At 41.0% G+C, this 12,884-nt stretch overlaps 1 protein-coding gene across 1 annotated transcript in view; it reads left to right on the forward strand.

Moving 5' to 3' along the window:
- Positions 1-12,884, forward strand: part of SYNE2 (spectrin repeat containing nuclear envelope protein 2) — a 177,190-nt gene that overhangs the window by 120,426 nt on the left and 43,880 nt on the right. Inside the window, exons 85-93 of the mRNA XM_068192175.1 lie at positions 937-1,113; positions 2,267-2,422; positions 3,753-3,902; positions 6,260-6,436; positions 7,616-7,749; positions 8,205-8,409; positions 10,366-10,545; positions 11,966-12,091; positions 12,584-12,738. Coding sequence (XP_068048276.1) covers positions 937-1,113; positions 2,267-2,422; positions 3,753-3,902; positions 6,260-6,436; positions 7,616-7,749; positions 8,205-8,409; positions 10,366-10,545; positions 11,966-12,091; positions 12,584-12,738 — 1,460 coding nt within the window. The remainder of the gene's footprint in view (positions 1-936; positions 1,114-2,266; positions 2,423-3,752; positions 3,903-6,259; positions 6,437-7,615; positions 7,750-8,204; positions 8,410-10,365; positions 10,546-11,965; positions 12,092-12,583; positions 12,739-12,884) is intronic.

Here is a 12,884-nt window from a genome sequence, read left to right on the forward strand (position 1 = left end):
AGTCTGCAGCTACAGCTCGCAGCCACTTTGGTGCTGCACGTAAGGCAAGTGCCAATGCAAACATTTCTTTCCAAGTGCCTTGGTACAGCACATGTATAACATATTGGTCTCTATCAGTTGGGTTTGGCAGCTGGGACATGTAGGTGAGGTGCTATTCTTAACACTTTGGATATTTAGAGGTGGGTTTGTAGGTGTATCTTTTGCACTTGTCAGCAAGGTGGGGCTGTGTGTGCTGAGAAGAAAGCTGGGATGATGGTCACAAATTCCTAGAGGGAAGCAGCTGTGGTTACTGTGGTATGCCTTGGTGATTTTTCTGGGCACTACTGGATAAATATGGAGCCCTTTCCTACTCTCTTCTAATACCCTCTGAAATAAAAAGACATTCCCTCATGTTTTCACTTTGCATGTAGTTTCTCACTTATCTCTCTGCACAAGAGATGCTGATGCTGGAGAGCACTTTTTCCTCCCAGATATTCTGATATTCTCTTCTGATAACAGATGTTTTGTTAAAAGGAGTAGAAGCTCATGCTGCATTTGCCTGTGAGTTGCAGGAGTGTGGGAAAGCCTTGGTCTTGGCCTAATCTGGGCCCGTGGCAGTGTGATAGTTTTGTTTAATGGATTAAGTACAGGGTCTGGTACCCCTGGGTTGTATTCTCTGCTCCATCTCTAGCCTGTTTTTACCTTGAACTACCCACATAATGATAAAGATTTTCTGCAGAAATTTCAGTGGATGGAAACAGCTACACATACAGAATGGTAAAATTTGAGAATTATTCCTACAGACAAGTCTCTTTCAGAAGAGTATTTTAGGTCATGATTCAAACAAAGCCGTCAACATCCCATTGCCACACCTTGAAGCATCATTGGAACCATTCCGATTTAAACTACATAACTGATTGGTTTATGTTTTTGTTCGTTCTCTTTTTTCCCCTGCAGGAATACATGATGGAAATGAACTTTAAGCAGTGGATGGTAGATTTTGTTAACCAGTCCCTGCTGCAGATGAGCACCTGTGACGTGGAGAGCAAGCGCTACGAAAGGACAGAGTTTGCTGAGTGCTTGGGTGAGATGAACCTGCGGTGGCACCGGCTGCAGGCGGCCCTCAACAGAAAGGTTGGATTGACTTCCCATGGCTTTCTCTCTTACAGCTCTGATTTTGCCTGTGCCACTGCTCTGTATTAGGAATATATTAAGCTGCCAGCAGTTTTCCTGTTGTAGCAATTGGATTTGTGAAAACAGTGATTATTGAGTGATTATTAAGACACATGAGCCTCCTGGACAAGGCACAGCAGGGATCAGTTCCCAGCCCTGCTCCAGCCCTCCTGGGTCCCTTGAAATGGGTTCCTCTGCTGGTGTCCTCCTCCTGCAGTAGTTAAATATGCTTTCGCAGTGGAATTCTTTGAAGGTCAGCAGCTGATAGAGTCGAGTCTACACGCAGAATTTTCCTATCAGCACATAATCTTGTTTCTCTGGAGAAAATCTGTTTCAAGCAATGCTTCAGAATGATTCTATTCTAGTGAGGCTAGAAATAATCCATGCATCCAGAATTAGATGCTGCTGCTTATGTGCCCAATGACCAGAAAAGCTGTTGTGACTCATGATATGGAAAAGACATGGGGAAGCTTTTGATTCCCAAAATGCAGCCATGAGGCTGCTGGAATGAATCCCTCTACCAACACATTTCTCTTTCATCTCTGTGTCTCAGTTTATACAGCTTTGGGAGGAGCTGGCCATTCTGAATCCAGATACAAAGACTTCTGGTCAGATGGAAAATTGCCGATGCTTTTTAGTTCAGAAAGTCTTCCAGAAACCTTTTTAAGTGGAAATTTCATTTCCCTTATATTTGAAAATTTCCATGATGAAATTTCAGTTTTGTTGGGGAAGAGGTTATCTTTTCTAACCATTTTCAGGGAATTCAATTCCAGCATTTAATGGATCCTCAGGGCCAAGATTGAAGATAGGAAACTTGAGGTCCCTGTCTTATTAGTAGCCTTGTTGGTGGGTTTTACTGAGAATGAGACTTTCAGACTCCATATGAATGTGTCCACATAGCCCAGGGCCCCCCAGCTTGTCAGGTCTCCCAGCTCCAGAACACACACTGCCTTGTTTCTTCCAAAGGAAAGGTTGGATCCTAAAGTGCCTGCAAAACTTCTTAGGTTTTCCTTTCAAAATATTTTCTCTGAAGAGTATTTTCCGTATAGAGTTTGTAATCTCAGATTTTGTCATGGAAGGTTTAAGTAAGTTAAAACATTTCTGTAACTTTCAGATACAAGACCTGGAACACATTTTGGAGGATATTACTGAGAATGAGAGCAAAGCCCAGACTCTGCACAACTGGCTGGAAGCTCAGAGCGATCGACTGAGATCCTTACAGACCCCAGCAAGTCTGATCTCTGCACAGAACACCTTAGATGATTGCAAGGTAAAGCATGGCTTGAGTGGTATTACTGTAAAAGCCCTATTTAGCACACTTTGCTGAATCCAGACTAAGGAACTGCACAGATTTCAACGGAAAGCAATGTAAAGGAAGTTGCCATTTCCCAGAAGAATTCTCCAGAGTCATTTTAATTAAAGCATGTTGCATTCAGGTGATAAAGAGCCAGAACCACTTCTAATGTGAGTGACTATTCTGTGGTTTTTTCCACCAATTGAAGATGCATCTGCTGCTTCTTCATGATATTTGAAGTGTTGTGCACCAATATTGTATTCTGAGATACTTCCAATAGAAGTAGTTCTCAGTTCAGCACAGCCATGGCAGAAATTATCAGTTCCATTAGTTTGAAGAGCTCTGTGATGGAAGTGTCATGGAAACTACTCAGTCCCTTTTGGAGAAATAGCAACCCTCTCTACTTCTGCCCTAGACTGTAGTGTAGTGTCTCTGCAGCAGCCTCAAGGATCTGGGTGTCCTTTGTTATGTTTTTCTAGGCATCAGATCCCTCAATAATACATGTGGCAGGCAGCAAATAATTGGTTCCTGTTACTGACAGTCTGCTGTTTTCATTCAGTACAGTGTTCCCTCTCTATTTTTTAAAATAGAATATTTGTTCTTTCATTGCCATGGTTACATCTCTCTTGTAGTAGGCTGCTTTTATTGTCTGGAGTGCTCTGTTACACACTGAGTTACTTGCATCTCTGAAATGTGTGGAGGGGCCAGAAGGGAAGAAAGGCGCAAGGGTAGCTTGGACTAAACACTCACCTGCTCAGAGCAACACACAGTGCTAGGATACAGGTGGCTAAAATGTTTCATTAAAATTCACTTGGTCAATAAAAATGAGGTCCAAATTTAAAAATGTTTGGGGGATGATCAGTGAGAGGTGAAAATAGGTCATGTCTTTAAGTGTAGCATTATAGGAAAATGTTGCAGCCCATTGTGAATATGGATAGTTTCCTCATATTGTAAAGAGCTCCCTGCTGAGCTTTCCCCAGCATGTCAAGACTCTCATAATCTTGCTGGTTGTGCTGAGGAAGGAGTCCCAGATATCTCCATTCATTGGAGACTGTTCTCACTTGATTTCACTGGAATTTCTGCCATGGTGGTCCCTCTGAGTAAAGGGACAAACTGAAAATAACTTTCTAGAAGTTTTTAGGATGTCAGGGACTCTCCCATTCCTGTCCTACCTTTGCATGACTGAAAAGTTGCACAAAATTGGCTTTAAAGAAGAAAGGTTTATCTAAGCTACTCACAAAGAAGTTTTTCTCTATGGTCTCATTAAAAGATTTTACTTTTTTTTTTTTTTTTTTGCATTACTTAGGAGCTAGAAAATCAACTCACAGTTAAATCCAAAACTCTTGATGAGCTGAAACAGAGTTTGGCTTCGAATGGTAGTGCAGAACAAACCCCAGAAGCTCAGTCTCTGAGGATAGCTGAGCTGTGTGAAATGAAGGACAGCATTGTAAACCAGGTAAAAGCCTTGCTTGTGTTCAGGTTTCCTCCACTGCATGTTCTGACCACCAGTGTTATTAATCTTCTTCATGAAATGGCAGGAGCTGGTACAAAAAAAATGCAAAGTGTTCCTTACTCTTACCTTCCTAGAATTCCATTTTAAGTCTTTACTGTAAATTAATGTATTTCCAAGTTGAGAGAGAAAAATTAGTCTGATCTTGAAGCAGTATGAGTACAAAAGGAGGAGGAACAGATCTCCATCTGCAGCTTAAGAAGATAAAAACACTGCTATTTTTCTCTCAGGCTGCAAATGGAAGCCTTAAACTCTTTTACTTGCTCTCCTTCTCTTTCATACCCTGCTCTTTCTCCCCTGTAGTGCAACTGGGGGAAGCTGCCTACTCTGGATCTGTTCTCACTGCAGCTTTTCCACCTCCCAGTTACTCTTTCATCCACACACCAGGGTGGCTTTTGCCATCCTCAAATCCTGTGTAGTTTCCAGTTGCTTCAAGAAGAGTCTGGCAGATTGGTTTCCCATGCAAACTGACTCCCCAGCAGTTTGTATTTATAGCCATAATATCTTTATAATTGGAGCTGATTTTTTTTATGTGGATATAATTGATAGTTGCAGGAGAGATAATAATGAGTACATTTATAGATTTAAATTTGTGATAATAAATAACAATGTACTGTAGAGAATTATACATGATGGAGTGGTTGTGTTTCTAGTTAAAATTGCTTTACACTTTTTATTACAGATTCCTTGCCTTTTTTCCTCAGAACTTTGTGAAACCTAAACCCTTTTGCTTGAACTCTTCCACAGGAGATGTCGATCCAGTATTGATCTGCTGCTTCTTGGTTTAGGTTTCAGCAGAAAGGATGTGACTGTTTCTTACCAAGAAAGCAGGAAAATTTCTGTTTATGTACATGATGAAAGTTTTTCCATCTGATGTATAGCTGGGGATAGAAATTGGCAGGATTGACAGCTTGGTGCTTTTTTTTCTTCTTACAGTCACCATAGGTCATGTTAATTTTGGGGATTTGGGGACTAAACTACCAAACTTGCAAACTGCAGTATGTTCTTGGGGCTGAGCTGTCTGTGTGTGCAGTGAAACAGTGAGTGCAGGTTCTTTCCCATGGGTGACTGCTCACATCAGAGCCAGGCAGAGATTTCTAATACAGGGCTAAGGAGATGTAATACCTTGATTAAATTGTCTGTGGGTTGAGCTCAAGCCTGTGAGTCTGTGGCCCTGAGACATTTCCCGGGAACGATGATTCTCCATCTTCCTCGTGTGGGCAGTAATTAGCTACAGGCTACAAAAAGCAATTAGAGATTCCTCCCACCTGTACCATGATTCAAAAGAGAATAGGGATGATTAATCCACCAGCCTGTATGTGCCTGAAACTCGGGTACTAGGATAAAATTATCTATGCAGTGTGTTTAGGGTGAACTACGGTGTGGACATTTTTTCATCTTCCATTTTTTGCCTGCACAGTCAGAACCAAAATCTGGTATCTGGCTTTTGTCAGGTCTCATGGAGACATGGTTGTTTGTCTGCCTGGTTTTCGTGCTTTTCTCCAAGCATGACTCAAAATAGGTATTGAACTAGGTGAATGTTTTATCTAACCCTGGACATGCCTTATGTACTTCCCTGAGACAGAAGGATAAAAATTACTGAAGGATTGTGTTTTTGTGTTTGCAGTGTCTAGGAGCCTGTGGCAAATGGAAGCCATCCCTGCCCCTTATCGATTAGACAACTGTAATAATGAAAGGGACAGACAACAAAGGGGATATCCATCATTAATGAAAGGGATAGAAAATAAAGGGAATATCAATCATTTAATTTTGTATGAAAATCCTGAACTTGCTAGCCTGGTGTCCAGGTGGGCCTGCATTATTAGAGCACAATGGCATAGGAGGGATGACAGCTCTCTGAGTATTGCAGTAGTGGCTTCTTCCATGCAAACCAATTTCTGTTCAAATTGTCCTTGAAAAGAAACTTGATCTCTGGATCAAACTATCTGCTTCCTAAGAAGATTAAGGCTTTCAACTTCCTCCCACTTCAGGTTGATTTTGGCAGGAAGGAATAAGCAGTTCATTATTTCAGTACTTCCTGGGGTCTTCTTGCAGAATAGTGCCACCTTGAACTCCAGTGAAATTTTGATTTCCAGAAAATTCTTCTAATTCACTTTAGATATGGTTTACTGCTTTTTTTGAAGCCTGCACAATTCCTTACCAAGTAGTAAAATACTCCAACTTGGCTACTTCTTGTGGATTGTCATGGATTGAGCGTTGAGTTTAGATTTCTAAATCAATTTAAAGGTGATTTATATGTCAGGACTACCCAAGAAATATTAACAAAAATGGTTTGTCTGCAGGTTGCACAGCTAAAGGCCTCAATGGAGTCAATACTGGAGCAGTGGAGAGCATATGATGAAATTTATGCAGAAGTCAGCTTGATGACAACAAGATATTTGTACTGCATAGACCGGTGCAAACCTTCTGAGGAAGAAGCTTCATTGGAAGCTTTGAAAAAACAGGTCAAAACTCTCCAGGTAAAGTTGTCTTATTTCTGTCCTTTCTTCCTTGCCTTTAGGCAAACAAACTCCACTGAAAAAAAAAGACTGAAAAAATTATCTGAGCAACTTTTTCTTTATTATAATGGCAGTGAAATTAGTCCAATATTACTGATTTTTTTTTTATCTCCAGAGGCACTTAGACTTCTTATTTTATGTAGTGCATAAATTCAACTTGAGTGCAGTTTAGTTAGGAGGTTCAAGAAGAAAGCCTACCAAATCCTCATGCTCCCTTGCACCTTGTATTGATGGCATTTCTGCTTGCTCCAGCACCAGTCCAACTATTCTGTCACCCTCCAGAGAGCTGGAGGCTCCTGTACAGCCTCTGAATGAGTCACAATGCCAGACATAAATGCTCTGGATCTGCTGCTGCTCTGCTTGGCTGTTACAGAGTCCAAGTGGAGCATCGGGATTAGGCAGTTAGGCTGGCCCTGGGTCTGGGCATTTCACAGCTCTGGCTAAAATCCCCTTTCCTGGCTTTAAATGAGTGTTGAAAGGCTGTGCAAGCACTCCCTGTTTTCCTGTAAAAAAGGTCTGATTTGGGGTTTTTTTTTGAGTTTTGTCAGAAGTGGTGCAGGATAGACTGAGGCTGTGAATGCTGGGTATGGGACTCTTGGCAGTAAACTGTGCACAAGTGCTTTCTACCCTCACCTGGGCTCATGTTATAAATAAAAGGAACTGGTCACCTTCTCATCTCCTTCCTTCAATCACCCAGTTTACTTTTAACCTGGAGCAGTTCACAGATATGCTGTAATTGCCTTTATCAGGAGGGGGAACTTGCAGCTGAGGGCAGGAGGTGTCAAGCCAGCTTTACTACCAGTAGAAACAGTGGCTTAAAATAAAAGCATTTTTGGTTTCTAGCAAATTCATTTATTCAGTTCAGAGGTATTAGTTTGCTAAATGAACTTTTTCTTTAACAGTCAGTAAATTATCTCAGTTTAAAATAGACCTCCTGAATGATTTTTTTTCCCTAACTTGGACCATTTCACCTCTCTCAGCTTCCTAATTTTTAGGAACAGGTGTTACATTATCTGCAAAAATTTTAATCTGCACTGCAGAAATATGGCATTATTGCTGCCCTATCCCTGCCAATCTATAGGGGAAGTTACACTTAGATCATTTGTCCCCCACAATTAATTGCAGTAATCCATTCTGCAGGCTCTTCAAGATGAATCAGAGAACAGTGAAGAAAGTTGGGCCAAGCTGCAGGCTGCTGCCAGTAACCTGAAGAAGAACTGCTCCCCCTCCTTTGCAGAGATTATTGACCAGAGGTGCACGGAGGCACACACAAGGTAAGCCTGCAAAATCAGACCCCAGTTATTAGTATTTAAAAAACCCAAGTTGTTGAGGCAGGACTCGAACATCTGTCACATTTTCAAATCTCTACTAATGCATCTCACCTATCTAAGGGCATCTGTGTGAGGAGTAGAACCACAGAATCATGGAATGCTTTGGGTTGGAAGGGACCTTAAAGATCATCCAGTTTCAGCCCCCCTGCCATGAAAAGGGACACCTTCCACCAGACCAGGTTTCTCCAAGCCCCATCCATCTTTGAACACTTCCAGGGATGGGGAACTTGTAGCTTTTACCTGCATGCTTGTCGTGTGATGGGTCCCACAGCACAAACTGTGGCTTTCAGGAACAAGGGTGTGGATGCAAAGCAACTCCCTCAGGAATCCTATGCCAAACCATATTCTGCAGGAGAACCTAGTGGGAAAACACTCTTAATCTTTTGAATTTTTGGCAGGTGGAACTCAGTAAATGAAGACATCACAGATGAGCTGCGGGCAGCACAGGCAGCTCTGCAGCTCTGGGAGCCCTTTGATGCTTTGTGCACTGAGACAGCAGCCAAGTTACAGCAGTACAGCCAGCAGTGTGCTCAGCTCTTGGATGCTCACGTGCCTGAGGAGAACACCATAGAAACCCTGGAGCAGAGGATACAGGAGATGAAGGTACTTGAATTAAGTTTCTGCTGCCGGGTACAAACCAAGATTTATTTTTGACAAACAAGGCAAAAGAATACCAACAATCCTGTCAGTAGAAAAGATAAAATCTGGGGGTTTCTTCCATGAGCAGTCACCTTTGTATTTTCTTTAAGCACTTTAACCAGACACCAAACCAGAGTTAGTGTATGGTGAGAAAAGAGCAGACCTGAGTCATATTCCATCTCTGCCCCTTTCTGCTCTACACAAAAGATCAAGCCTGTGTTGGAAGGAATCACTGAAAGAAAAATTATTCACCTTATGGGGCATTGCTTGGGAGGAGGAATAATGTCTACAAGAACAACAGCCGAGGGGAAAAAGAGCAGTTTTCCCAAGCACAGGATCATCCTGAACTCTTCCACAGCCTTAAAATTGTTTTTAATTGGATTTGATACCGTGTTTTGTTCTGGTGTGATGAGTTCACAGATGCCTGAGCTCATTAGATTACTCTAAATGTTTTTGACTTTAGGCAAGTAAAATCTCATGCTGAAACCACACGGCACGTTGGACTCTCGGGCAGTAAAGCTGTCATTAGATTCTGACATTTTTGGTTTCTTCAGACTATGATAAAGAAAGAAATAAAATAATCTACTAAGAAATATAATAATCCTTATGTCAGGACAGAGCAGTGATTCATTGTGCTTTATGAATCTCTAGCCATAAATTGGAAGAAGTCCAATTTCATTTTGCACGTGGCCTTAAATAAGAAACTTTACATTACAGGGAAGGGCACTCATGTATCTTTCTTTATCAGAAAAAACTGACAGCAGCAAAACATAGACCAAAATATTTTTACTTTTTTCTAATCTACTAATGGCTGTGACAGAAATTCACCAATATGTCAGCAAAAAGGGATTGCCTTTTCTGGAAATTTTTGGGAAGAGTGTTGCACCTACTAAGCAAAGCATGGCCACCTGAATGCCATTAGCACTGTAGATCCTGTCCTGGTGTGTGTGGATAGTACACATGGCATTTATTTTGAGTTTCTTTAAAGGGTGAATTAAAAGAATGGGGATCAGTGAATTGCTATATGAGTTATGTGTATTTGAATATACATGTGCATAACAAAATTGTATTTTAATCCCTCTAATATTTTTCTCTTTATATATATTAGGAAAGATTATGATTTTATGGATTTTTGTCACCACAAAAAATAAAAAATCTTATATAGAGAATAAGAAATCAAAATGGGTTATTTATTAAACGGCTGGAGTGGTATTTTATAACATGATCCTTTCAAACAAAGGCGTCAGGAAGCCAGGACTGTTTTGCTTTTTAGGGAAATGTGTGTGTTCTTTGCTATTGATCAGAAGATTTTGCTCGTTATTCTCAGAAAAGACAATTCATGGTGGCAGATTTCAGGGGTTTCATGGCTAATTTTCTCTTGTCAAAAAAAAAAAGGAAAAAAAAATCAAGTACATTGAGTGAGTCTAAAATTACTCCCTTTATTCTTGTACTGCCTTTAGAGTATAATTTTATAGCATCTTTCTTAGTAAAGGGGGACGAATAAAACCAAACCTGTAGTCCTCAGCCACTGAGGGATCCAAAGTACTGGTATGGTTGTAACTAAATAGCATTCCTCATCTGCAGCATGGGCCAGTTCCTCCATCTTCTGGTGTACACATGTCTTGTAGAGAGGGATATCCGGATTTCCCTCCCTGATTTCCTCTGGAGCAGCAGTATCCCGCTGCCTGAAGTCCCTGGTGTTCCACTGAACTTTGAACTGTGCCTTTCCCAGCACTGCACTCAATGGATGCAGTTCCCATTATCCTCTGAAGCCTTCACCATAGCTGAGCTTGGCTCCCAGATGGGCTCAACAAAAAGAGTTTAGTTACAGCAACAAAAGATGCCAAATGAAAGTGGCACATGAATGATGATCTGATTCATTTACTGACTTTTCTTTTCCCCTTCCCCTTCTCTCATCAGAATTTACAGCACGGCCTTCAAAACCTGGCAGGATGCCGAACCCAGATTTATTTGCAGGCTGACAGGATAAAACAGCAGGCTGGGACAGCTGCTGAAGCCATTCTGATGGAGAAGCTGCAGCCATTCCAGAGAGCAACCTATTTGGAAAAGATGTTGCAGAGGAAGTTGGATGAACTTCAGGTTTGTTTGTTTTTTCTTTATATTAAATTAGCTGTCAGTGTGGGGTAACTTTTTCACTAGAGTCCTCTGTGAGCCACATTCCTCATTAGAGCACTATAGTTCTTGAATTGAAATTTCAATTAATTAAAACTCAGCAGGATGATAAACTATATAAAGAACTAATACATGAAGCCAGAGGGACAGGTGAAGGATTTCACCCTGACCTGCCTGTGTTGCTCTAACAGCCTCTGTCAGTGGGCCTGTTATCCCCTGGACCCTCAGATGATTAAAGGTTAGGAAATGTATTTTTATTTTTTTGAACATTGAAGTAAGTTGTGAACATTGTCAGCTCTGCCTTGAAAAATAAATCATGGGCTTCAGTTTTCCTTGGGAAGGGTTCATGTAGTGAACCTAAAACCAAACAGAAAACTGTGACCATTTGATGTAATTCTGAGGACCAGATTCACATTCCTGTTCAGGCCAAGTGGAGGGAGAGCTGGATCCAGGATCTCTGTTCAGAGTAGTGCAGGATTGACTTCTGCTCTTCACATGTATTCCTGAGAAAGCTTCCAAGCAAATGTACTGCTGGACATTTACTGATGTAGAGTTGGTCTGTTCCTATGGAAAAAGTCTGGTTTCAATGAATTGTTCTGTTTTAAAGTAAACCCAAATTCATCAAGACATTTGAAGCCAGCTCTTTATGACTCCATCTACCAGCACAGTTAATGGCTGGAAGCCAGAAATCTTTGTGAAGATAACAGGCTTCTCATATTCCCGGTGAACTTCTCGCTGCATGAAAAAATGCATTTCTGAGTAGTTGTTTTCTCTGGTTGAACCCTGTGGTATTACCACAGCAATCTCTCTCCACACACCAGTTTTTGCCATTCATCCCTTATAAAACTGTTGTTGTATAAGTGCTCTCAGAGATGTGGAGTTTAATTCTGGACAGAAAGAAAAAGCTTTCCCAGTGCTGTTCTGCTAAAGGAAAGTTGAATTCCAGCCCTACTGATTTTCCCACAGAGCTCATGCAAGCTGCACAGCTTTGGTTATGCAGGGACAGAGGAGCAGGCTTTGTGTGTACCTCAAAGGAAGCTCATTTTCACAAGTTTCTCCCCTCTGATAAGCTGAGTTTTGACTTTCCAATTTCAAAATAAGTTAAATAGCACAAAGCTATGAAAGGTATCACAGAAACGATTTTCCTTTCACATAGTTACAGGTGTCTCAGAATTTGGAGATTCTGTTTCTTGCTCTCTGCTTTGGGTTAAATTTTCCCCTTGTCCAGTTGAAAAATGGAAAGAAGTTCAATAGAGAGTTATTAATACATTAGAATTTAGGTTTAACAACTGTTTGTTTTCCTAAAAATATTGCCTGTTGCTCCTTTTTGTCTACTGAATAAGTGTAATAAATAGTAACTAACGTAAATTTTCAATATTCACCCCAGTTCAATCTTTTACAACTGGAGGATTTCAACAACTGCCTGGAAACGCTGGAGGGTCGTGTCAAGAATTGCACAGACACCTTTGATAGCCTCTGTCTAGAGGAAGGAGACAACTCAGAATTGCTCATGGTATGTTTGCATTCCCAAATACAAAAAGATACTACTCAGCTCTAGCCCACTTCAAGATGCACTTTGTGTCCTAAATGTCACAGTTGCAGCACTTCATCAGAGTAACTATAATTCAGCCAAAACACAAAAAGCAATTATTAAAGTTGAGAAACCCTAGATCTGCATTTCAGGCCAAATGCCTGCATGGAAGGCAGGAAAATCACCAAGATTTGGGGTTGATGGGTGATCTTTTTCCCCAGCTTTGCTCTGGAGCTACCCTGTTTCCCTCCATGTAGGGTATGAAGTAAATGTGGAGGTACCAGGTCTTGAGTATCTGTTCAGTACTATTGGAAAAGTGAGCCCCATGTAAAAGAGTTATTACTTTTTACTCCTCTGTATTTTTTGAAGTTAACACAGTGTTTTCAAGTTGTAGAGAATAAGCTTCTATACTTCTTGGACATGAAAGAAAGGCAGTACATTTTTGCAATCATTTATTTTTTTCCTTACTTCCAGAATCAGACACTGGAGCTTGCTGCACTTTCTCCAAGCATAGAGAGTTTGAATGAAGCAAGCATAAAGCTGCCACTTAGTGACTTCACCCTGAAGAAAATGCAGAGCCTGACTCGGCAGTGGAGTCAGAAAACAGCAGCTGCTCTGGAATGTTGCAGGTCTGAAATGCAAACAAAAAAAAATCACTAGTAACAATTCCCTTTTCTGTGATTGAAATGAAAACCAAGTTAAAGCATAGAACATCTTGCAATCTGTTCTCAGCTTTCTCAGGGGCTTGCCAGGTAGAATTCTGCCCTTGCAGTTT

Source organism: Anomalospiza imberbis, chromosome 6 (genome assembly GCF_031753505.1).
Source record: "Anomalospiza imberbis isolate Cuckoo-Finch-1a 21T00152 chromosome 6, ASM3175350v1, whole genome shotgun sequence".
NCBI classification, from domain to species: domain Eukaryota; kingdom Metazoa; phylum Chordata; class Aves; order Passeriformes; family Viduidae; genus Anomalospiza; species Anomalospiza imberbis.